The sequence below is a fragment of the Amblyomma americanum genome, chromosome 7, assembly GCF_052857255.1.
Source record: "Amblyomma americanum isolate KBUSLIRL-KWMA chromosome 7, ASM5285725v1, whole genome shotgun sequence".
NCBI lineage: Eukaryota > Metazoa > Arthropoda > Arachnida > Ixodida > Ixodidae > Amblyomma > Amblyomma americanum.
In genome coordinates, this window is record NC_135503.1 from 30,794,210 (window position 1) to 30,819,825 (window position 25,616).

The 25,616-nt window shown below is 42.7% G+C and overlaps 1 protein-coding gene across 1 annotated transcript; it reads left to right on the forward strand.

Moving 5' to 3' along the window:
* The first annotated feature begins 660 nt into the window (after positions 1-660).
* Tace (ADAM 17-like protease Tace) lies at positions 661-25,222 on the forward strand. The gene is made up of 21 exons (XM_077631657.1): positions 661-810; positions 1,016-1,157; positions 1,234-1,367; positions 1,490-1,682; positions 3,421-3,664; positions 4,539-4,733; positions 10,069-10,207; positions 12,124-12,234; positions 13,422-13,540; positions 14,108-14,177; positions 14,286-14,418; positions 14,655-14,756; positions 15,909-15,971; positions 16,445-16,518; positions 17,270-17,385; positions 17,844-17,922; positions 18,346-18,434; positions 18,504-18,560; positions 19,180-19,445; positions 22,441-24,560; positions 24,719-25,222. Exons 1-20 carry the CDS (start codon positions 744-746, stop codon positions 22,652-22,654), a joined length of 2,607 nt encoding a protein of 868 aa, XP_077487783.1. The 5' UTR covers positions 661-743; the 3' UTR covers positions 22,655-24,560; positions 24,719-25,222.
* The last annotated feature ends 394 nt before the right edge of the window (positions 25,223-25,616 follow it).

Here is a 25,616-nt window from a genome sequence, read left to right on the forward strand (position 1 = left end):
GCTGCCGCCGGTGGGGCTTGTGAGACCCAGGTTGTTCTCCCGAGCAACCTCGCACGAAAGTAATTATAATTACCATTTTCATACACTATGCAAGTAAACATAACTGCAAACTGCCGCATGTTTGCACAGTGGGCAGTTTGCTCACAGACCAGTGGGCTGCACGTTATGGCGGCGTCAGAAGGTCGCGTCTTGTTTGTGATATTAATGTGTAGTGTTCTGTGTTTAGCTAGGGTGCCTCCATGGAGAATGGGTGCCTCGATGCGCGCGCGCGCGCCCCACTCCGCCTCTCCGTGGAGAGGACGCGCCTAAGGGGGCCACCTAGAGGGCCACTTAGGAAAAGGCTTGGGCGAAATATGAGATGGTGTGCTTAACCAAAACAAATGCGCTTATGGGCTAAAGCACGGTGGGCTAAAGATAATCGCTCCATGCATTGCATGAAGCACTACACGCTAGCGCTCCATCAGTTCTCGTGTCATCTGTAAGCTAACATGTAAACTGTTCGCCTTGTGATGTCTGATCATGCAGCCTGTCCTAACTTTTCAGATTTGGTTAAAATTTATTTTAGACACCTTTGCTTCGCAACCGCCAGCCACCACATAAAGCGCAAATCACGGCGCATCACCACGGTGTGGCGCACCCAGAGCAGCGCGTGACGATGACGTTCTTCCGGCAGCACCACTTGAGATATGTAAACTTCCTGGGAGTGTCTACTTTCGTGCTCCTCGATCAAAAGTGCAGGAAGTATGACTGTCTCCACATGGAGGGTTTTATCTGTGATATGCTACTTAATTGTAATAACTGCAAGCCAAGGTGAGCAGCACTCATTTCAGGCCGTAGCCGCAGTCCGTAGAAAATCGTCCTGAAAGTTTTGAACGTTGGAACGTTGCTCCCATTATTGCCGCGCTTTTCTCGGCCACTTGTGACATTGGGATTCAGATCGTGCAATTCAGTAAATTGCCAGAGAGGCGAATTGTTGTTTTTAGATTGTGTTCTGACATTTCAAATTCCTTTGCAGCCGCGAACATCTATGACCAGCTCAAATATTTTGAAACACTGAAGGTCAGCGATCTCAGTCATTCCATCACTAAACGCGGAACGCAACCAAGCAAGCATAAATTCAACACGATCAAAGAAGTCAGCTTCAGGGCACACGGAAGGTAGGCGGTGTTTATTGGTGCCTACTCTAGCTGAGTGTTTTCCCTGTAATTACCCGCCGTTTTTGTCACCGACCAGGGATTTTCGTCTGATCTTAAACCCGACCAAAGGGTTGTTGTCTGCTCATTTCAAAGCCTACACCGTGGATGGTTCTGGCAACAAGCGGCCCGTATGGGTAGACCAGAATCAGTTCTTCGAAGGTAGAGTGTTTGGTAAGTCATTTTTTTTTCTTCTTGAAACTCTTAATTAGTTAGAGATGCGATGTGTTCACTTATTTCGTCAAAACAGTGGTTTTGGAGGTTGTGCTTATTATGTCCTGACCGCCTGTCCTCAGGGGAACTGGTGTCCAACGTGAGCGCACACATAGATGAAGGTGTAATGACAGCGTCTATACGAATCAAGGACGACACGTTCGTAGTGGAACCGTCGTGGAGACATATACCCAATGACAATAATGCTACGATGATTGTCTACCGAGCGTCAGATGTGAAATACTCCTGGGACCCGACGCACGGAGCTCAGTCATTGTGAGTTTTTATTTCTCCTTATTTTAGTTTTCATTGCGACCTATGAATGCAGCTATAGAACAGCTTCCGTCAAAAGCCGTTAGTGACTTCGTTTTCAGTTTCTTAGAGACAGTCTTGTGCTACAGCAGTCCCTCAACTGTTTTTAGTAAATGCAACAGAATGTTTTAAAAGATGCCTAAAACTGACATTCTTGACTGCCGAATAAACAGAAATAATCTTGGTGGTGGGAAATAGTTAAATGTTCTATTAAATGCATGGTGAATTTTTTGGGTGTCGGTTGTAAAAACCTACTTGTTCCTTTGTGCTGAGCTTGAGCCTGAATGGTATGGTGGGGTGGTCTTATCGTATTTCACTTAATAATTAGCAACCCGTAGCCATGTTTTATTCAATACAGGGTTCGTATAAAAAGTTTTTAAAAAAATCATCGGAAAAATATTTATTAGAAATATTGGTACAATGCCTCGAAAGTTTTCAAAGTACATCCCTTGAGCATCGACACACTTTTGCCTGTGGCTTTTCAATGACTCGAAGGCTCCCCTATAGGTGGATTCCGGAAGGTCCTTAGGGTTCCGTGGTGATGTCCTTTGTGGGAGGATTTCACTTTTGGGAATAGGATATAGTCTGCTGATGCCAAGTCGGGTCTGTAGGGGGGTTGGGGAATCGTCGCGTTGCCGTTTTTCGTCAGGTAGTCGCTGACTTTGGTGCAGGTGCAGCTGGTTGCATTGTCGTGATGCAATTTCCAATTTCCATGTCCGGCGATGGCTGGCCTCGCCCGGTTGTCCTGTCTCTTCAGTCTTCTTAGTACTTCTAGTTAAAAAGCACCATTCACTGTCTGTCCCTCAGGTATAAATTCATAGTGGACCACCGTCTTTGCGTAAAAAAAAAAACGATGAGCGTGACTTTCACTCTGGATTTGCTCATTTGAGCGTTCTTTTAAATGACATAATACCGGAGTGTGCCCTTTGTAACTTTGACGCTTTGTTTCGTGGTCATATTTAAATATCCAAGTTTCGTCTCCCGTGATTACGTTGTCCAGAAAGCCGGGGTCTTCTTCTATGTGTTGAAGGTCTTCGCAAGCAGACACTCACCTCTGCTTTTGCTCGTCCATCAAGATCTTCGGCACGAGTTGAGTGCAGGTCTTTTGTATCGGCAAATTTTCAGTCATAATGCTGTGCGTTGTCATCTTACCAATGCCAATTTCACCTGTGACCATTCGCACACTTAAATGACTGTCTGAGTTCAGCACGACACGCACACGTTGCACGTTGTCGTCGGTTCTTGACGTCGACGGCCGTCCAGCACGGGGCTTGTCCTCCACACTGTCTAGGCCATCTTTGAAGAGCATGCGCCACTTAAAAACTGTAGTTTCTGACATGCTTTCATCCTTGAACACTTTGCAAATCATTCCCAATGTCTCCCGTGCCTGATTTCACCAGTCCAACACAAAATTTGATTGCGCATTGCTGTTCACTCGTTCGCTGCATTTTGCGCTTGCACCAAGTCGCTCAACAGGGGTCCACTAAAAACACGATCTAGCCTGAAAGAATGCTCACAGACAACTGGCGATTGGCGAGCCTTGAAGGTCACATCCTGTAACAACGCGCATGCGCGCTGCGACATACAGTCGTGTCAGGAAAAAATTGTTCCTGATACTTTTTATACAAACCCTGTATGTTTTATTTCATTACATTGTGTGGTCAAAGCTATTTGAAATGTGTGTGGCGCAAATTAATTGCAGAACCAAGTACTGTGGCTACGTCAAAGAAAATGGGAATGCAACTGAGGTTGCTGGAGATCTAACAGAGAATCTGAGCCACTGGAATGACGGCAGTAGCATCACATCTCATGTCCAAAAGCGGCAGGCTATGGAGCCTTACCACTGGGAACCTGTGCAGACCCGCTGCTCCCTGCTGCTTGTGGCCGACCACCGCTTTTATGAAAACATGGGGGGCCGTAACCTCAAGAGCACCATCAATTTTTTGGTGAGAAGCACTGATATGCACACTGAGCTTTGAAGGTTGTGGTAATATCTGTGTAGCATGCAGGCTGGTGCACTGAGTTTGCTTTTTGAGACCAGTATTTTCAATCCTTAGTTGGTGCATTTAGTTGGTGCGTGATTCTTTCAGCAAGCTATGTTCTCACCTTTAATTGTGTTTACTTGAAGAGTGCATGTAAAATTTGTTATGTAATCAACATTTTCGTTTTCTGAACAACATACAATTAACATTTTCTCATGAAAGAGGTAAGTAGGCAAGCTGTGGTCTCAGCTTAGTTACTTTTGCTAGGAGGATATATGCTTCATATATTATTTTTTATTTTAATAGCACCTCAGAAAGTACTCTGTGTTTAATTGTGGTTATGTCATGAAAGTGGTATCGCCATAAATAATTGCTTGGAAAAAGGCACTGAAATTATTGTCAGTATTGTGCATTGGCATAGGGTCCCAAAATTGTACACGCTGTTCTAAAGTCATCATCAGCCTGACTGCGCCCACTGCAGGGCAAAGGCCTCTCCCATGCCTCTCCAATTAACCTCGCCCAGTGCCAGCTGTGGCCATGTTATGCCCGCAGACTTAATCTCATCTGCCCACCTAACTTTCTGCCGCCCCCTGCTATGCTTGCCTTCTCTTGGAATCCATTCCGTTACCCTTAAGGACCAGGGGTTATCTTGCCTTTTTATTACCTGCCCTACCCAAGCCCGTCTCTTCCTCTTGATTTCAACTAGGATGTCATTAACCAGCGTTTGTTCCCTCACGTGTGATATTGTTAATTTGGTCCTTTGTCTCACCACTTCTTTTTATATTTGCATAATGACTTTACTTCTCTCTAAAACTTGCATGCATTACGCTGTGGACAGATAACCCTGATTGACCGTGTGAACAAAATCTTCCTGGACACGGAATGGCGGGACAGTGACCGTCACCCCGGTTTCCGTGGAATGGGCTTTGTCATTCAAGAGGTGATGGTGCACACGGAGCCAACACCCGTGCTTCGTAATGAAGTCCATTACAACATGGCAGGTGTAACTTGGAATGTCAGGGACCTGCTGGAGGTAAGTGCAGTGTCGTGTTGTCTAGAAAAAAAAACAGCTTCACCCCTGAGAGCCACCTTTAAATGACCATTTGTAGCGGTTGTCCGACAGGCTTGGTCTTTAGCATGAGCATATTTGTCGGGGCACACCTTCGAAAAGCAGTGACCAAAAGTGAGGAGGCAAAAGCCAGAATGAAATAATTCGGATAGGATCTTAACCACATAGGTGCAGCTCTTGTCATTTATGCTTTGTTTTGTTTTTGTCCCATTTTCATGCTTATTTCGAAGATGTACCCTACCCACATTTTGGGCCCAATTGTGTTGTGACTGTAAGGAGCTTGTTAGATGATGCACTCTTGAACTGTTTGTGTCCTGAGTGCATATGTTTTCTAACCAGCTTTTTACTGTTTTTTACACACACTGAATAGTCCTCGCAGATTTTGGTGTTGTATGAACGTGCTAGGCCTGCACTCTGAAGAGCAGCAGTTCAAGATTCTTCCGTATTAGCATTGCTGCATTCAAAATGGCAGTGCTCACCGAGATGCAATAAAGTCATGTTCAAGTTTATTAATGACCTTGTGTGATATGAAAATTAGTTTGTTTTCATAGCAGCAGTTCTGCATTTAAGATAGCAATACTCAGTTACCTACATTGAAGCACGTAATTTTATGATCACCTAGGCTTATTGGCTGTCAGGTGTGACATTTTGTAAGCCGTGTAAAGTTGAGACTTGAAATTCACATATGCAGTTTTTAAGAATATGAAACTGTGGTTGCATATCCCTTGAGAATACGTTAGTACTTAGTTATCAGTGCTCCTCATTATTGGTTATAAAGCATTTAATGGCTAGCATTTAGTACAGTGTTGAATAGAAAAGGAATATTCAAAAAGATGCTGCTGTGTTACAAATTGTGAAGGCTAGGTAGGCTGTGTACGGTTTTTGAGTACCTTGCTCACCTTGTTGAAAAAATGTTTTCAGTCAAAAGCAACATCTTACACCTTTCTAAATAGTCTACAAAAGGGAGTTTGAATCAGTGAATCAATGTTCACAGTGGAAATGGTATGTGGCCATGTTCACTTTGGTCAGATGTTATGCATGCAGAGAAATTAAAAATATAACACAAAAGATTGCGCATGCTTTCAATTGTTGGCAGTCATGTCTTTTAGTTCCTACTAGGTTAATTTAAGCCTTCTTGAACTTACATGTTTCTACTGTCCAACATAACTTGTGTCTGATGTCTTCAGAGCAGTCATGGACGTAGTAGCTGTTGTTTTGTTTTTGTTTTGCACATTCATACGGTCATGTTGTTCCTCAGCCTCTGATGTTTGTACCATTGTGAATGCATGCGCATGCCACTTCGCATGTTTGTCGCATGTTGGTTTCTCTGTTTTTGCAGGCATTTTCCACTAAGTGTAGAACCAGCACGTGCTTGTGCCACCTGTTCACAGACCAGTCATTCACTGATGATGGCAATGTGCTCGGGCTGGGATATGTGGCCTCTGCTAATCCTTTCTCCCCCGGTGGCATCTGTAGCCAAGGTTGTTGGGCACTACCCTTTCCTCCTCTTGTGTTATCCTTCTTTTGCTTGGCTTGCACTGCACCACGCCTGCCTTGTTTCACATGTGGCATTTAGTGCAGTGGAACTTAGTGTGTCTTTGTGACTGAACTTAATATATATGAAGTCAAAGACCTTTTGCTGTCCCTTAAAAAAGGCAGGGTTGCACCTGCATGCAATGAGACTTGGTACTGTGCACTCGTGTTAACTCAAACTCACTTCATTCCAACATCCGGTTTATTCATACTGAGGCTTTGGTCATGCAAAAATTAAATATGTAAAAAATGCTCCTGTTAATTCAAACTCCGCATAATTCGAACAGTTTTTCAGTCCTGACTGCTGAACAAATTTAGTTGTTCCCCCTTTTTTTTCAAATCTGTTTTAACTCTTTCCCTCCTGTGGAAAAAGGATCGATTTTTGTAGGTTTCAATAGTTCTTTTGTATTATAAAAGCTATTACATTTAAAGTTTTATGGAATGTATGACAACAAAGCTAAATAAATGCACTTTTTAGGCATATAAGTTTCAATAACAAATTAATTGTGCATTGCAATGCAATATTTTATTTGCCAAAAACAAGATTTCAGGAAAAAATTGCACTTGTAAAGGTATGCTTGTATCTAAAAGGATAAAAATTTAAAATTTTCTGAAATGTGCAAAATATTTTGCACTCTATCGGCCACTGTTTATGAAAAAATCAAAAGTTCTATCATGAATAGCCTTCTTGCTATCACACAATAACTGGAAATTCTGCCTTCGTTTCATTAACTTATCAATATATCTATCCTGTAGTTGGGCACCAGAGCGCGGCCGCCTGTGTTCCTAGCTGGTTTCTGCCGTTGTCACTGTCAGAGTTTAATTCCGATGGAAAGGCAGCATCTTCAGACTCGCTGCTGCTCAGGTCGTCGATAAAATCAATTGCAGACCGTGTGGAGTTCTGATATTTGGGAGGTTTGGAGTGCATGTCTTGTGTACAGAGGCTGCCAAGCAACTTTGATGGTACTGCGTCTTCAGAGCGCGTTCAAGAAAACACCCCCTTGTGTGGGAGAAGAAAAAAACTACATTGCATAACGAAACTTCAGTTGTGTGGCTAAAAGCCAGATGGACCTTTTTTAAAACTATGGAAGTCAGCTTCTCTGCATAGTGAAACCCCTTCGCAATGACTGCCAAACCTGATTTGGAGGCAGGATTACGGTGCAGCATTGAAGACATCTATTGTCAGATTAATGCCGCACTCCTTTCCTGCAAGATTCTACCCTTTGCTGCTGTCATAATAAAGTTATTAAGCCTCAAGTCATTGCTTTGCAGGTACAATTCACCCTCCCCGTGGCAGTCAGAAAGGAAGAGTGAAAGCAGCTCTATCAATCTACTGCTTGTCAGTGCATGCACAGCATAAGGCGTGAAGTAGAAGTACTTTCCACTGAACCCAAATTCTATCACTAGGACAGTTCGCTTCGCCATGGTAAAGGGGTTTTCACTGTGCAGGAAAGCTAAATTACAGAGTTTTGCAAAAGGTCTACAGGGTAGTGTGCCTGTAAACAGCATGGAAGGCTCCAAAGTTGACCAGCGAAGTCGTCGCTAGTGGGCAGTGGGCACAATACCGTGACTTCACGTCTATGCAGCATGCCAGTAAGCAATGCAGAAGGTTCTGGAATCTGCGTACAAGGTTATCATTTGCAGGCTAACGATGCTCAGTTGGCATGGTAGGGAGAGAGTTAAGGGCATGCACGCATCCTCTTTTTGAGCCAGCTGTTCTTTCTTTGATCACCTGTTCCAAGGTACGGCTCCAAAAGAACGTACAAGGTGATCATGACTGGAAGGAATAAAATCAGTCCAAGTACCTGTGCACAAATAGCTCTTTGTGCACAAAATATGTAAAAACGCAACGCAGAGAATTCAACACAAATAAGAAGAAAATAGCTAAAAAACCCAGTAGTGAGCTAGGCAAAGCACATAGTACTGCACTTATCCTATATTATCACATTTGTTATTTCTCAATGATGGCAAATAGTTGCTATTTAGCAAAAGCTGCTGAAATATGATGTTCCACTGTACTTGTGCTGATTGCGAGACTGTTCAGGTGTCTGTGATGTGGGTGCTCACTTGCTCTGTATTTCAATTTTCTGCATGCATGTGTCCTACAAGTGTCCTGTTTTTCTGCTCAAGTTATGTGTCCTCTATGTCTATTGCACTGCATCCCCTGCTTGCCTATAACAAAGAGTAGGAAGGGAAAGGAATATAATTTGAAAGAAAGTCCGTTTGAAAGAAAGTCCGTTTTCATACGAAAATTTCTCATGGCTCATTAGGTCGTTCGCTACCGCAAAAAATGACTAATTTTGATTGTTTTAAATTAAAGCTTATTTCTTCAAGCAATACCAATTGCACTGCGGATTGTAGTGCATCAAACTGTTGCTTATTACTTATACTTGCAAATGAAAAAAATGCTGAGTTGTGTGTGCAACACTTTTAGAAAAATTGTTGGTTAAATATGCTGGTAACACACGCAAAAAAACAAAACAAAAATAAGCCGCTGCACTGAGCCAGAAGGTGATTACAAAAAAATTGAAATATGCAAAACATTACATATATCCACAGCTACCATTCTTGACATCTTCAGCTGCATACATAATACGCCGCACTTTCGGTGGCCTTTCAACTGATTGCTGTGCCACTAGAAAAAGCAGTCTTGTGAGGATGTGAAGTGGAGATAGATCTGGAATGTGCTGCACAATCCAGATCCCAGTTCTGTTCTTGATTTTTGTAGCAAAGCTTCCAGTTCCCTCTTTTCTGTTTTTTTTTTTTCTGTTGATAGGGAATAGATTAAAATTGGGCGTGGCCTTCGTTGACGTCATCATATTCAAAATTCTGCTGGCGCAATCGGTGAAATATCTTGTCAGTATGTTGGGAAGGCCCTAAACCACCAAATAAGCCACTCTTATCATTTACAAATCAAGCACACTACATAAGGTACAATTTGAACAGTAGACCGAACCACATGCGAGCACGCGCTGATGTTCCGGGCCTCTGAGATGAAGTCTCACTATCTGAACTGAAATTCGATCATTCCGCGTCATTGTCTAACTCACTACTGCTGCTCTAAAACAAAAAAAAAAGGCGTCAGAGCCGATTACAGTCCTTGGTGCAGCCTTTCGCCTGTGAGGAGCGTGGCGAAACAGATGCCACGATCTCCAACCAGCGTACTTGTTCCGGTCAAAGTTGCATTTGAATTTTTGGCTGCAGTTTCAAAACATTGGTCATATATTGCTGATGGCTTATGGCATTGTAGCGAAAGAGTTAATGTTCCGTTGAAATTCAAGTGCTGTGTGGGCAACAAAGAGTGGCTTTATTAATCTTCTAATTAATCAAGCAACAGCTGTACACAACATGCGGCTGTGTAAGACCAGATGTCGTACAGAGTGGCATTCATTGTGCACAGATGCTTGAATGGTGGACTTTGCTGTTGTTATGTACACTCGCCAAAAGCAAATCAGCACTGTATGATTTAACTCTTCTTACGAAGTTGCATGCCACTACAGCTTGCCTGTCACAAAGAGTGTTAGGAAAACTCAGTGGCAGGCCAGGCCTGAGATATCTGAGCTTCTGTGAGCCTAACTATATTACTAACACAGTTGAATGTGTCAGTGAAATACTATTGCCATTATCATTATTGTATTGTCAGTGTGCACCAGTGCAGGACACCTTGGTGGCATTCTATAACTTCAGTACATATTGGGTGCCTGCGAGTAGCCATGCTGCTATGACTAACCTGAGGAATGCGGGCATGTTTATTGCCGCTGGGCAGGTCTTCTCTCGCAGCCTGAACCACCGCTGGTTCTGCCTGGCGCACTTGTTTACCGATCAGAAGTTTGAAGGGGGCATCCTGGGCCTTGCTTACGTGGGCTCCCCTCGCCGCAATTCCGTGGGCGGCATTTGCAGCCCCGGTATGAGCACGCCTTTCTCTTTTCTCTTTCATGATGCGCACCTCTCTGCTTCCCTCCACCTAACTGCTGAATTCGTGAACTTATGTAGTGACCTGTTTTCTTGCTCCTCTTTGCTGGCCGTGCCATTTATCGCAAAACTTCTTGGGCCAGCACACCCACGTTTGGGGCAGGCCTGCATGTGTTTTTGGCTAAACATCCACATTAACTGGATTTGTGACCAAGAATGCAATGCCAAAATTCCTCCTTGACACCTTTAATCGTATAAAAATGGGTGGTGACCATTTTGTTGCCATAAAGCCCTGTGCCTACTCCATTCAGCGATGCTTTGGCCTGGAAACTTTTGCCACAGATGGCACAGGCTGATAGATATTACTTTGTTTTTGTTTGTTACTTAGATGACTTCTTTGTCCTGGCAATCTGTACAAGGCTTCTCGTTCACCAACACATCAGGCAAATTAAAACAGAATTTCCCTCTATAGAATTACAAGGTGTTAGGCTGCTTTAAAGAAGATGAATTTGTGTATCGTTTTGAAATTATTTCAGGTCGAGAGTGTTCAGTGCAGATATATACAGCGTAATGGCTATTTTATTCATTGATTGCCCTACGACTGTGTAGTGGCCATACATAAGGTTCTGCCAAGGTAGAAGGGAGGGCAGTGATCAGTTGTGATGCCTTCTCAGTGCAGATGATCGCCTAGAATTGCATTCATTTTTGTTTGTTAGTCTTTATTGTTCTTCAAAATTTTTATGTGTGCCTACTAGAGCGATGATGTCAATTCGCAGTTAGCTGAAGCTACGGTGCAGTTTGCCTTGCACATCTTTGCCATTTTCTGGCTTATTCTTCTTTGCCCTATACATGAACTCTAGCGCGTTATTTTTTCTTTCTTACTTGTGACTGTCTTTATGCTGCGCTAATTTTTACCCAAGAGAATGAACCACCAACTAGCCCAGCAAAAAGTTTTACTCTGGAACGCTTGAGCTTGTGAAAATGGAACAATGGAAAACGTTCATCAAATCGATATAGTTGACAGTACAGTTAAACATTGTCACTTTGAAGTTATAGTTGCACTGAAATATGTTCATTATATCCACAATGACATTTTTTTTTGTTCAGAAGAATTAGTCTTAGCAAGATGTCATGCAAGATGCAGACGCCCCTAATCCTTGTATCAAATGAGTGCTGCAAAGCATTGATTATTATTTCAATCCAAATATCTAATTTGAAGTGACAAGTTGTTTCTTTCTTTTGAATAAAGAGGTTAGGCAAATTCATTGGCAGCAGATGGTTACATCGTTGAAGTAAGGTTCTGAATACACACGTCTTTGGTGAGTCTTTAGGGGCAGTTAGATTTCTTTCAGTGTTTCTGTTATCTTGTGGACCGCTTCATTGAAAGAGGATTTTACTGCACTGTAAAATTAATGAAAAATTGAATGTGCACAGTCATGTTACTAGATTATCAGTGCTGAGAGTAAGAACTAACAATGTTTGAGGACATGATAGAATACTTTGGGCTCTTATGCCTAGAATGCTCTGTACTGTGAAGTGGAATTTGGTGTGGTTTTTTTGGCATGTAATGCAAGCCACATCAAAATTTGTCAATACAAAGTACAGTGTCATAATTACGCATTTACTCTTGGAGAACTTGACTGTTAATATTATGACAACCCCAGTGAAGAACTTAATTGTCTGCCTAATGTTTTACAGTTATACCAGTGTTTTGCAGTTTAAGAACTCTCACAGGAGCGCATAGATATTATGCTTAAAATATACTTGTATCTACAGACAACAAATTCTAAAGCCTGAGGCATGATTTGGTGCAGAGTTGATTGAAAGTTGTATTTTATTGCATTAGACTTGAAGTAGTGTTTGTTGTCGCACATTTTTATGAAAAAATTCTTAAGAGTATTTCTGGCAGGTTATGTGAAAAATGGCTACACATTATACCTCAACTCTGGGCTCAGCACATCACGGAACCATTATGGGCAACGAGTGATCACCAGAGAGGCTGACCTTGTCACAGCACACGGTAGGAATAGTTTGATGTTTGGGTATTTTCGTACCTTTCATCAACATGAAATTTATCAAGTGTTGAAACGTGTGATGTGTGACATTTCTTGTTAGTAATCACGGAAATTAAGCACTTGTGTGTTCTGCTAGCAACTTATATTTCAAGCTGTCGTTTTCTGTAAAATTCTGCAGAATTGGCATTAAGACATCGGCTTTTTTTTTCAGTCGATCGTACAACATAATCTCTAATTTATTCTTCCTGCAATTCTGGCATTTTGTATGTATTCTCTTAGTATGTTCTGAATACCAGCAATTATTAGAAGTAGCTGCACGCGTTGAGTACCATGATAGTTGGCGAAATGCGTATTCACAGCTGCCACTGAATGTGTCTTGTCTATGCACTCAACGTTTGTTATTTTCCATCACTTGCTCATATTAAAATTTTTTGTTTAGCGTTTTCGTTAATGTTATGCATCTAACTTTTCCACTAATGCCATTCATATCAGAATGGCATTGAACTGGTGTATTTCATTGTTGAGACAAATTATTCATGTGCACTTCTCATTGCTGGTACTTATTCAACTAATTGCTTGTGATAGAAATCCACTGATTTGATATACTGGATAGACGATACTGATATTTAACTGTGACAACAATTTCTCAGATATGAAAGTGTATTGATGTAATTTGGTGAGAGATTCCCTAAGCCTTTCTTCTTTTGTTTCTGTGCCACTGTTTCATTGCATTTGCGGCTACATCTGCACCTGGAATTTAGAATTTGGTAAGTGCATCCTTTTTATGTGCTAACTTGCAATGTTCTTTTTGTGCATGTCTGAGCTAACTCTGTGATGTATTTGTTTTGAACCAGTTCTGATATTGATGGTGTATAGTAAAATATGCTAAACATAAATGTGCATGCCTTGTTCAGTTGCAGTTTTATTATGTCAGTATTTCTTATTAATGTAAAACTGCTTATGTGGGCCTGAAACATACGTTTTTTTGTTAAATGAAGTCATAGCAAGCCATTGCTTGGGACATTAACTTTTTTAAGAATTGAAAACGGGGTACTACAAAATGAACCCACGCACTTATATCCTGTAAAATATATGTTATGTATTGTGGATAGCATGTTGTGAGGAGTCAGTTTTTCAGTTCATCCACAAAATGTGCATAGGTCCATTCTGCTCCGCATTGTTCTATGTACAGGTCACAACTGGGGCAGTGAGCATGACCCTGACCTGCCTGAATGCTCTCCAGACTCCCAGCGAGGTGGATCGTATTTGATGTACACTTACTCCGTCAGTGGCTATGACCCGAACAATAAGGTTTGTCGTGCTTGAAGTTGGAATTAGCCCAGAATGTCCACCACAGGACAGACCTCTTCTGCTGGTCTCCAATTAACCCCATCCTGCACCACTAGCGGTGCCCAACCTGTCCCCGCAAACTCTCTAAACTCATCTGCCCACCTGACCCTGTGCCACACTGTTCTGCATTTACCTTCTTTTGGAATGGATGATGTTCCGTTTGGGGAAATTTCTCATTTTCAGGGAATTTTAGGAGTAAAATTTAGGAGAAAGAGAATGGACATTTTCTTTTCCTCCATCTCCCAAATTTTTGGATCTTCCAGACTGCTGCAGGGAAAAACAGCCAGAAATAGGAATTTTTGGGTCCAAATAAGGGAATTTTTGGTTGTGGCATGGAATGTCACTGCTTGAAATACACTGCATTACACCACTGAACCAGCCATCCATTATTTGATCTCTGTATTACATGTTGTGCCCGTGTCCATTTCCTCTTCCTGATTTCCTTGCATGTCTGCAGTAGCTGCGCACTACTTGTGACCGTAGCCCATTTGCAGCTTAACAGGTTGTCCCTCTTTTTGCGTGTTGCAGAAATTTTCCCCATGCAGTGTGCGGTCTATCAGGGCAGTTTTACTAGCCAAGGCAAGCAAGTGCTTTTCAAGTAAGTGCTTCCGTGAGACAGAGAACAAAAAAAGCCATGTAGATTTCTGCATATTTAGCTATTCGTGTCCCTACGAATGTGTTCTATTAATTGTTTTCCTGTTTCTAGAGCCTGAAGAGTCCTTCTGTGGGAATTCATTGGTGGAAGAAGGCGAGCAGTGTGATGCTGGACTCATTGGGAGTGAGGACAGTGATCCGTGTTGCGACGAGGAATGTCGGCTGAAACCGAATGCCAAGTGCAGGTATTGTGGCAGCCATTTACTTCTGGGCAGAGTAAATTTATGCCATATTATTGGCAGCGATATGGTTACCGCTATTTCTAGAGCACGATTGTCTAGTATATTACGGAGGTCTTTCAGTGATACAATAATTGCTCAAGAAGCAAATCACTAGGAGCCACTGTTGTGCAAACATAGCAGTTGTTGCCCTTCTAAAGGTTGCATTGCTCTTGTAAATTTCACCTTTTCTTTTTGTTTAGTGACAGGAATTCACCATGCTGCCGGAACTGTGACTACTCCCAAAATGGGGCGCTCTGTCGGGAGGCGCAGCCCAATGCCTGCAAAAATGAAGCCTACTGCACATATCCTTGACCAGAGTGCTTGAATGTTTGGGGTTTCTGCCCCCAGTATTTGAAAGTTTTTCTGCCCAGCCTCGCATGTTTCTGAGAAAAGCTTTCGAGTGCAGTTGCCGTGCCTGCCTCTTGCACGTTTCTTCATGCATCATCATAATCATCAGCCCAGCTATTTCTTCCGCAGGGCGTAGGCCTCTCCCATACGCCTCCTAGTCCTGCGTGAGCTGCAATCACCTAATTCCTGTAAATTTCCTTGTCTCGTCTGCCCACCAGACCTCTTGCTGCATTCGCCTTCTCTTTACTCATGGATTTTGTTGCTAACCCATTAGGGTGATATTTTGTTTGAACTGAATGCATTCCAGGCATGCCAGCTGCTGCATCCACAGGCAGTCGTGAAGAAAATGCAGCACAAGTTGAGTGTGGGCGGACAGCGGAAGAAAAGGGCGTGGCGTCATTGAGCTCTGAGAAGTGATAGCTCGCGATTAGCATCGCTTATTTTGAGCTAATTAGTGGCATGCTTTTTAATGGCTTCCACAGCGCTTTGTGACTGGTGCTTTGCCTGTTGTGGTGTTTTCCACTGAGATTGGAGAGCACGCACATTGTGACTTGCCATGTGCCCAGTTCTTATACGTAGGCAGCTTTGTGAAGTCAGCACTGGTTAGGTTGCAAAAATGCTGAACATTATTAATGAGACAGCAGTGGAAATCACTGTGAAAAAGGCAATGAAAAAAATTGCTGTCAGCAGGAGTTGGATTGGAAACCGCATTTTGCCTCTTAGAACAGTTCTTCATTCCTGAAGAGAGTGCTGACTAGGCTTTGTAGGGCTTATAAATAAGGTCTTTTATACTGTGTCCACTTCTGGTGGCATAAGTACATGTTGCTGTTACAATATATAAATTATATGAAGGTTTAATTCGCAGCCTACTTCAAGCGTTTCCTTTAGTTCAAACCTCTGATAATTCACTCACCATGTTAAATTATTATAAGTCAACTGTACTTGCTGAGTAGATGGTATATAAAGTTAAAATACAGGCTGTGCCTGAACAATACAATAAAGTAGTAACCAGCTTCATATACTGTCATGCACTTTTCTTCTGTGGTTACCGTATACGTAATGCCAAAACCTCAAGCTCAGTTTTTTTTTCTTAATGGTACATTCACTGGAAGGTCAGCGGAGTGTCCTCCATCACCACCCCAGCGGGATGACAGTCCGTGCTTGGACAAGTGAGTTACTCACTTATCTTGTGTGTGCACTTTTACGGAAAGCACTTATTGAGGGCACGGAAAATGATATTGTGTGGTGCAGACACGAGTCTAGCTGGTGGTTCAGCTTGACAGCTTGCAGTTATTTCACTTGGGCATTTATGAATGCTATGGGACAGGACACTGTGTTTATAGGAGAGTTGTTCTGCAGTCCTGGGAAGTGATTCACTAGCAGAGGTACTAGCAATGAGGCCTTTAGACTGCACACAGGAGCACTTGCATCATTTTGCCTCAACTAATTTTAAATGCTAACGGAGATGCTGATTGTGTGCTAATGCTTTGCTGAGAGTCAGCGTCTTTGAAAAAAGCAATGTGCAGGTGACTTTTGTTTGAAAAAAAAAAATGAAATTTATGGTGAGGCAGCAGTCTTCCATCCAAACTACATGTATGTGGTGTCTTGAAGTTTTTTCTAAAACCTCTTGCTCTCTCCCTAGGGGCAAGTGCCGGGCAGGAGAATGTATGCCATACTGTGAGACTAGGGGAGAAGTCTCCTGCATGTGTGACACAGGTGAGGGCACTGAAGTGAAGGCTGTCAGTGGGAGGAGGGGGCGGGGTGAAACATAAACTAAGGCAGAAACCTCAGAGGGCTGTCCTTTCTCCTGGGCATGCTGATATGCATGTCTTGTCATGGCTGTCCAGCAACAGCTGCGAGTAAGGCTGCGTGCACCAAAACTGTATTCCTGCATGTGCAACAGGACCAAGGGATGTGGCTCAAGGTTCTTTTTAAAACGATTATTGGAGGCGTAAAAAATTATTAAATGTTTTTGCTCATTTTTTTAGCCTCTCTTGCACAGGGAATGGTAATTTCTTTCAGAAGTAATGTGGTTACTTGGGTGAGCAGGGTCTTTTGACATCATTGTTTATGTTGCAACTGCTTTAGGCTTGCAAAAAATTAGTACAGATTCTGAGCAAAACACTTTAGAGTAGTACTGAGTAAAAGTGCTGCATAAGCATGCCTAGTAAAGATGGCAGGTAATTAGTACTGATACTACTGCACTGTCTGAGCAGTGAGTTGCTTGTTGAGAAATGATTGCTCAAGTGAAGTGTTAGTAGAGTGCAAGTGGTGCATACCGTAAAGGAACCTTGCACGAACAGTACTGAAGCTTGGTAAATCCGTGAATGTTATATAAACCATATTAGTATTGTGACTGTGCAAGTGACAGCAGTGAGAATTGCTCAGCAAGGTGCCATCATAGGCAAAGGAAGATGTGCTTGCAGGCAGTGAAACATGACCAATATTCTTTTTTTCATATTTTCAGAGGTGGATGCTTGCAAACGATGCTGTCGACCCTCACACAATGCTACATGCAAGCCTACTGAGCCAATGGAGATTCTAAGGGATGGGACACCATGCATACATGGCTATTGTGAAAAGGTCAGTTCTTCATTTGTTGCATTTATAATTTGCATAGCACGCTACCAAGAGTGTTGTGTGGTTGTTGGTGTGTGCAGCGTGTGAAAAACGGAATGGTAATTAATTTTTTATGTCAATTCCACAGGTGTTAATTTGCTACTGTACTGATTATCATACTTTTTACCATATAAGTGATAATATTGCATGGCTTATTCATATCTGTACATAGAGAACTAGCTTGAAAGAAGCCCTAGCTGGTACACATGTTCTGCTTGATGTGTGACCATATTTTTCTGTGTGGTCACACTTTGTAACTACTCGTATCACATGCATGAAAAGCATTTCAGTTTTGGCTAATAGATTTTTTTTCATTCTCTTTCTCTTGCCATTTGCATTGTGCTTATGATGGCATTTTATATATTTGCCTTAAGTAAAGGCCATTAAAAAAAAATTTGATGTTTGGTCTGTTTAAATTACAGGGAAGATGTGAAAAGACTGTTCAGGACATTGTCGAAAGGTTTTGGGATATTATTGAAGATATTGACATCAATACAGTCTGTGAGTTTGCTTGATATTACATGTGCTCTTTGCAACACAAAAATTTGCATGCTCAAGAAAGCATGTAGCCTTCTTTTATTTGTCTGTTTTTTTCCCCTTTTTTAGTTATGTTCTATTTTCTTTTTGAGCTTCACATTAGTATTGTCTTAATGCTGTAATTTTCTTGTCATGTGTTTGGAAGCCAGAGAAATAGGGTCTTCTTACAGATGAGAACACGAAACTAAATGTTGTAGCATCATTAAGACGAAGTTTTGCTCTAGTTCAACTATTGTTCAAATGTTAAGAACCAGAGGTCTCTAACTTTGTGAATTTGTGATGACCAGTTTGCAGTAATATTCATGCTTGGCTAGTGAATATTACAATAGAAAGGGTAGGCTGGTGGTACATATACAAAAAGTATATTGTGTGCTTTTTATCTTTCAGTGAAATTTCTCAATGACAACATTGTAGGAACTGTGATTGTCGTCTCCATGATTGTGTGGGTACCAGGAAGCTGTCTGATCAGCTATGTGGTGAGTATTCTGGTTTGTGATTGGCGCGTTGTATGAAACACATGTGCTTCTATTTCTTCTCTATTTCAGGACCACAAGAGGAGAGCAGAGTATGAAAAGGCCAAGAAGACATGCCGGAAACGTGATGTGAGTGCATCTTCTTTATTTTCATTGCCATGGGCATAGCGGTTGAAAAGTTGTACGGCCTCTCTTAAAAATTCTCTTTCTTGTAGATTCGTGTGATAGAGACAGAAGTTAGGTTAAAGGGGTTCCTTTATTTATTTTTCTCATTAATGAAATGCACTGTACTGTTTCTTCTTTTTATCTGGGCAACATCTCGGATAGCAGGTCGGTATACGTTTACAGGAGCTAATGTGGGTTTTGTCACACTTTGAAAGAATGCTTAATCGAAAGAGATCATATGCCTAATAGTAATTGCTATGCCGCCGCCACTTCATGTCTAAATCCTTGTTGTCAGCATTGCTATGGCATTCTTTTTAATCATGGCCATTTTCCAGTGTTACCCTTGGTTCGGTTGGCAAAAACCTTGTTAGTGTTTATATTTTGTTTCTGTATAAAATGGAGCTCATATTGTCCCTAAACTAGCTCTGCATTTTGACGTAGTTCCTTGCTGCATGCCAAATTTTATTTTTCACAACATTGCTGCTGGGTCTCCTGCACTTATTTATAGGAGCATAACTTTCATTTCTGTACCATCAGTCATGAACTGTAAGTGCTACTCTGCTTTCCTTTTCTCTCCCCGCAGAGTCTTCAGCCATTTCGTCCACCGTCAGACAGCAGTGTCAAGATTGTCCACATCGCACGGCGGCATCCACCTCCACAGCCAGAGCCACAGCCGCAGCCGCAACCACCACCACAACCGCAGCCACAGCCACAACCACGGACGCAACTACCCCTGCAGACAGCATCTGAAGATCCAGTTCTGGCTCCACCTCTACGGTTGTCAACCAGGGCTCCAGCGGGAGCTGACTATTGGCCCTCTTCAAGCCCCTACGCCAGCTCTGAACGGGGGTGAGCTTCCTGCCTTGTAAATGTTATTAAATGTTATCTTCAAATTAAATCTGCAGGAATTTGGGGCATTTATCTGTGTCATGAAGTCAATAATTAACGTTCTTAAAAAGAGTTTCTGAAATTAGAATAAATTTAGCCTAGACAGTACACTAAAAGGGAACAGTCATAGACATAAGCGGGTGCTGAATTCGCATTTACATTGCTTGTGTGCTATCTTGCCCATGTCGCTTGTGTGCCTTACTTGTCTGCTAGTCTTGTACACAAAAATTCTTTGCATTTCAATAATGTGCCAGCTAAGCCATGAACACCTCAGAGAACTAACTGTTCACTGCAGCTTGAATTTGTGTTACCTAGCACATAATTTGCATGTAGCGTGTCAGGCCCAGGGTGTTAATCTAAACACATTTGTCAATGGCTTGGATAGTAGTGTGCTGGACATGATTTATGGTCCTTACTAGCGACATGATATACCTTATTGCTCAGAGGTTTGGCATGGTGTAAGAGGGCAATGTTATGTTACATGCCTGTCAGATCTGTGTGCAGCGTTGTTTATGATGACAAATGCCATGGTCTAGTTACTTTAGGTTGGTTTCGTTGCATCAGTTTGATTTTACAGAACCATATGTAGTACCACTCAGCTGCCCATACCTGCCCACCTCTCTAGAATTGATGACACTGTTGAAGGAGTACTGAGGGAAATTCATGTTGGTTTGTAACAATAGATTATGGCATTCTAACAATGACGCTACTTTCACTGAAAGTGGAGATTTTATAAGCTTGAAAACGTAAAAAAAATGGTAAAAAAAGTTGGTAAAAAATTAGTTCTCGCAACTCTTCCATCTCTCCTATGTGGCTGCCGTTGTTACGACTGATGTCTGAAGTGGCAAAATGAATGCGGTATTCGATGGCCACCAGCTGCCTCTTGGCAGCAGTAATGCTAGCATTAATACCACTTTTGGTTTCTGTTGCCTTATTCCAATGCAACTGGGATGGGTGGCTAAGCTTGGACTGTAAGATCATCTGTGAGTAATTCAAATCTAAGTGGCTGTTGGTAGTGTAAAGCTTTTTGTTGCTGAACGCATGATTTGACAAGGCAGTCCATTGATGATGTACATGGTAACAGATCTGCTTGCTTGCTCCCCCATCTGCTAAGGCAAGCTAGCATGCCAAGTGCTGTGGTTCTGGCAGCAGTGTGTCCTCATGCTTCTATAGAATGAGTCACAATGCTGGACCCTATCAAGAGTAATAGTACCATATTTGTACAAATGTTTTGTAGCGTGAGCTACACTGGGCTACCAGTTGAGCATTTCGCGATGCATGGTTGAGGCCATTTGTGCGCATATGCCGTTATCGTGGCAACCGGAGGGTAGCAAGGTGCGGCGTGTGCTTCGGCATCACCGCGGCCCCGCGCCCGCTCCACCGACGGAGCCGAGCGTTACGTCACGCGGATGAGCAGTTGTGCGCATGCATTGATACCATGGTAACCAGAGGGAGTCCACAGCTGCGCCGCGTTCTTCGTCGCCGCTTCGCCGCACGCCGCTTCGCCGCACGCCGCTTTATCACCCGAACTGCGCGTCGCATGCGCCGGATTGCGTATAAAAGGCGGAGATGTAATGGTCGTCTGTATCACAACATTTGACATGCATGCAGAGAAGGAGAGTCCAGCCGCTGCTAAACAGCGGTATAAACAAGAGAAGATTAACCGTTCCGATCCTGAGGTTGTCGCCTGGCACTTGGCTACTCAACAAAGAGAGAATGAGTGTAAGAAGGCGAAGAGAGCAACGGAGACACCCGAACAGAGAGAAGAACGGCTTGCCAAACGGAGATGCCAGACTGCCGAGCGTAATAGACGGCGCATAGCCGCTGAGATGGAGCAAGAACCAACAGAAGAGGATGTGAAGGCCCGTCGTGTCACTGATCACACCATTCGAGCTTCCGAAAAACAAGCTCAGCCAGGGAAACGTACCTCCCGCTCTGTATATCCTGGCATAGCCGAGCTAAGCCACTGCCAATTTTCTTTTTCTCGAGTCATCTGGTTCAGAAAACATCTTGCTTTATATTTGGGACCAAAAATGCAAATATAGTGCCAATCTTTTTCGCTGTTCTTTCAGTTAACCCACAGCATACTCACTTCACTACGCTAGTGAGGTACGGGAAAAAGCCAACTTCACGACAACTGTGACCATTGAGACGAAACACGCGGGGGCTTTTTATGCAGAAGGCCGCATGCTTTAATGTGCGGGAGACTTTTCATGGAATATTGTAGATTCTTTATTCTCAGTTCATGGAAATTAAAATTCTCCATAGCAGAAAATTAGGAGCCTTAATCATGTCAGACTGGCATGTGACCTCAGAAGCATACCTTTGAAGCTTGCAATAAATGGCTGTGCTATGTGATCTAAAAAGGTTTGTGACTGAAAATTGAGACAGTGGAGGCTAGTTCTTTTTGGGAATGTATCATGTGAGCTGCAGTTGCAACCACAATGTCATTTCACCCTGCCAGGGTGGCTCAGTGGCTTTGACGTTTGGCTGCTGATCCCAAGGTCAGGGCACTGAATCCCGGCTGTGGTGGCCATATTCCAGGGAAGGCAGAACACAAAAACGCCTGTGTCCTGTCAGCCCGTGTTTAGGAACCCCAGGTGGTCTAAATTAATTCTGAGCCCTCCGCTATGGTGTCCTTCATAGCCCATGTGTCACCTTGGTACTTTAACGAAGACTAATGGAAAAGGGTTCAGTTCTCAAAAAAGCTGCTATTTGGCTTGCTGAAGGCGTTTTATTTTTTATTGCATGCCACTGTATACTGACCTGAAGTGTGCTTGCCTACCTGGTTTTGTTTTCTGAGCAGTGAAAGCACTGAAGGCAATATTTGCTAAAATTATTGGTTTACATTAAGGCCTGTGATCTACCATTCTTTGTGGTTTTGAATGGAGCCGCTGTTAAGCTGAGCCTAGCCAACTGAGTGTGATACAAGCTGTGGCATCTGTCTATTTCTTAGGGGCGTGCATGCACCAAGGTACGAGGGGCGCCTCTACGCACGACCAAGCAGCGTCGCTGAAGGGGGCAGCTATGGCAGGCACGACCCACCAGATTACTACCACCACCATCCACTTCACGCGCAGAGCTACGGACGACCGAGCACTGCATCTGTCTCGTCCGAGCGACCTGGCAGTCGTTCAAGGCAGCACATTGAGAACTACACAGCTCTTTAGCCAATAGCTCTTGCCATTCAATCGCACAGTTTTGCTTGTCAGTTTGTTCCTGTTTTTTAGGAAAGGCGGCAAGGATTGTTGTGATTTTGTCAAACAAGGGCATCTGGTGAGGTTAATGTAAACAGTAAATTTCAACCATCAACAGAGTTCAGATATGGCCAGCTAGTAGCCAGGCTTTATTTATAGTTTGGCCAGTGCTTGCTTGACCTGAGAATGTTTATGCCCTGTGTTACACATGCTGCTAACCCCCATTGTGTGTTATAACAAAGTGCTGGTGGTATTTCGTTAGCCGTAGCAGGTTTGTGGGGAAAAGGGCAAGAGCCTTAGTTTTCAAATCTTGCTAGGACTATCATGCATTTCTTTGCAAAAGCCTAAATTGTAAATGTGTGTAGTACAAAAAGTTCCATCATGCTGCACGCGTATGTGAGCAACCCATATTGATGAATCTACCGTGTGGCTTCTTGTTTTGGGAACCTGTATCCTGATTTTCTCATGTCAAGAGATGTTCTTGGTGCATGATTTTCATGACTGGTATTTGATAAAAGCTTGTTGATGCCATTCTAATACCAGGTACACTTTCGTTTTGTACATTGAAACGGGTATGAACAACTATCGGTCACATTCACTTGGAGCGATCACACGTCTGATGAGTTTCTGATCAGTGTATTAGCGATAGAAATCTAGAAGCATGAGCCCAAGTGCTTTAAACATAAACCAACAAGGGTTGCTATGTTAGCACTGATGCGTTTTGACATATGCCCTTTAACATTTAATGTCTTGTTCGGCAGGGGAATTACTTATCATATGATGTCATGCACATTTTCTTTGAATAGTAGCTGTTAGTCGGGAGGAGTCGAAGTAATTGTGTTAGTTGTCATTGGTGGTATGTTGTTTGTTTCATCCTATCTTCTGTTACAGTTGTTTGCATGTTTCCTATCTTCTTCTGTTGTGCCATCGGTGTAGAAACCATGTGAGGTTCCTTTTTCCTTTTATTATTACTTGGCTGGAGTTGTGAGCCATGGCAATCTAGCTGTAATTTTGAAATGGTACACTTTTGGTTGTGAATTTTTCAGACTGGTGTGCCAACATTGCCCAAAAGTCTGCCATTTTGTCTCTACTGAACGTTCCTAACACCCTTTTCGTTTTCTTTAAACAATAACGCAAGTTCTTTCCTTTTTCTTTTATCATACTGATGACTTTATTTTGAGATTTTGCACATGTTGATTTTACGATATGCTCTCAGAGCTGTGAAGAGTTGTGATTTTAATCCAACCCTGCTATGCTGTATGATGTTTTTGTTGTTACATGATTCTGCTTTGCTCAGTTTTGGTCAGACAATGCAGTATTTGTATCTATGGGGGACATCTTAATTTAATGATTGAGGACGTGACCGTGGCTTGGCCATTTCGTAGCGTACGCATTTTACCTGACGTCTCAGAAGCAGTGAGGAGTAACATAGCTTTTACCTAGGGTCGTCTTTTGCTCATTGGTTAATTCTGTATGTGTTGGAGTTTATGCCATTTCATATAAAAGGCTCAATGCTGTACCTTTCTTGGAATTAGGACTGCGTGCTCTTGTAGCATACTTCTCTGTTTGCAGTCATGAAAAGAGCCTTTGTGCCACTAATGCCGAATTGCTCATTTGTGTATTTCCAGTGTGTTTAGTATGCTACATGCTTTTCGTTTCATTGCATCCGTTGGTCTACAGTATTTATTGTCATCATCATGATGCAAGACTTTTGTTCCGATTTGGATTGTTCTAGTCACACTGAATTCCATAAAGGCAAATGTTTTGTCCTCTGGTAACTGCTTTGAAGCAAGAATAAAATTGTTTCTCTTTCCTCTGTTTTATTAATATCTCATTGGTGCTTGCCTGATCTGAGCATGTCAGCAAAAACAATGACACAGCAGGACACTTTAACAACACCTGCTGATGGGCTAGATGGTGCATTGTAGATTGACGGAATAATAAGCGCACAGGTCAACACACACAAGAGCAGCGCCAGTCCGTGTCTTCCTCTGCTCTTGTGTGTGTTGACCTGTGCGCTTATTATTCCGTCAACAGTAGGACACTTATATTTCTGTAGTTTCTTTTTATTTCTCCAAGTAGGTGAGCATGAAAATTATTTTGCTCAATGCACAGCGCAGCTGGCACTGCTGCTCCTTCGATACCTCAGTCAGACTGCTCATGACTCAGCAGGGTGTTTCTGTTGGCCTTGGTAAGGCCTACAGTAATACCCTACTGTGTTGCACCTGTCCAGTCTTTCTTGCTGTGTGTTGTCTGATTTGGTGCCAGTTTTTTCTGTTGAAATGCACCAAATAGACCCCTAATATGTTCTACTCAATTACCTTTCTTCTACAGTGGGCCCTTCACTGTGTTCTTTCAAGACCACCGCATCCTTGTGTGTTAATCACCCATATTGCCCTCATATCTTGCCGTGCAAGGGTGCTTTCCTTTTGTATCGGGAAAGGCCTGCATTCCCTTGCGTGCATGGGTCGGTCCTCCTTACCCTCTTGATGTTTCTTCTTATATTCAAGCGCCCACACTGTGAATAAACATTTACAAGTTGCTCCTGTCCAGTGTTTCTTGCTGTGTGTTGTCCGATTTTGCGCCAGTTTTTTCTGTTAGCCATAATGTTACAGGGCAACAGAATGGAACACGACACACTATATATGTGCGATGTATTGGCAGAAACAGTAATTGAGATGCTATTACAGTATCTATCGGAATCTCTAAACTTGACACATCAGCGTTTCATTGTAAAGAAACCTTGCATTCTCAGTTGAAGACTTGAAGCATTTTCTGTGCTTTGTCTGATTTGGGAAGTGATGGGGCCAGCTATCTTGCAGGAAAATGTCATGCTTATGGGTTCAGTAATTTTTTGTCATCATCAGGCGCTAAACTTGCAAAACCAATGCTCTAGGGAAATTTTGTGCTGGAAAAGTGTCTGCTTCCTAAACGC

Excerpts from the sequence above, each read along its gene's own strand:
- Tace (XM_077631657.1), top strand. The coding sequence starts at position 744 with ATGACTGTCTCCACATGGAGGGTTTTATCTGTGATATGCTACTTAATT. Across the intron at positions 1,683-3,420 it reads ACGCACGGAGCTCAGTCATT|AACCAAGTACTGTGGCTACG; the intron begins GTGAGTTTTTAT and ends AATTAATTGCAG. Across the intron at positions 12,235-13,421 it reads TGACCTTGTCACAGCACACG|GTCACAACTGGGGCAGTGAG; the intron begins GTAGGAATAGTT and ends TTCTATGTACAG.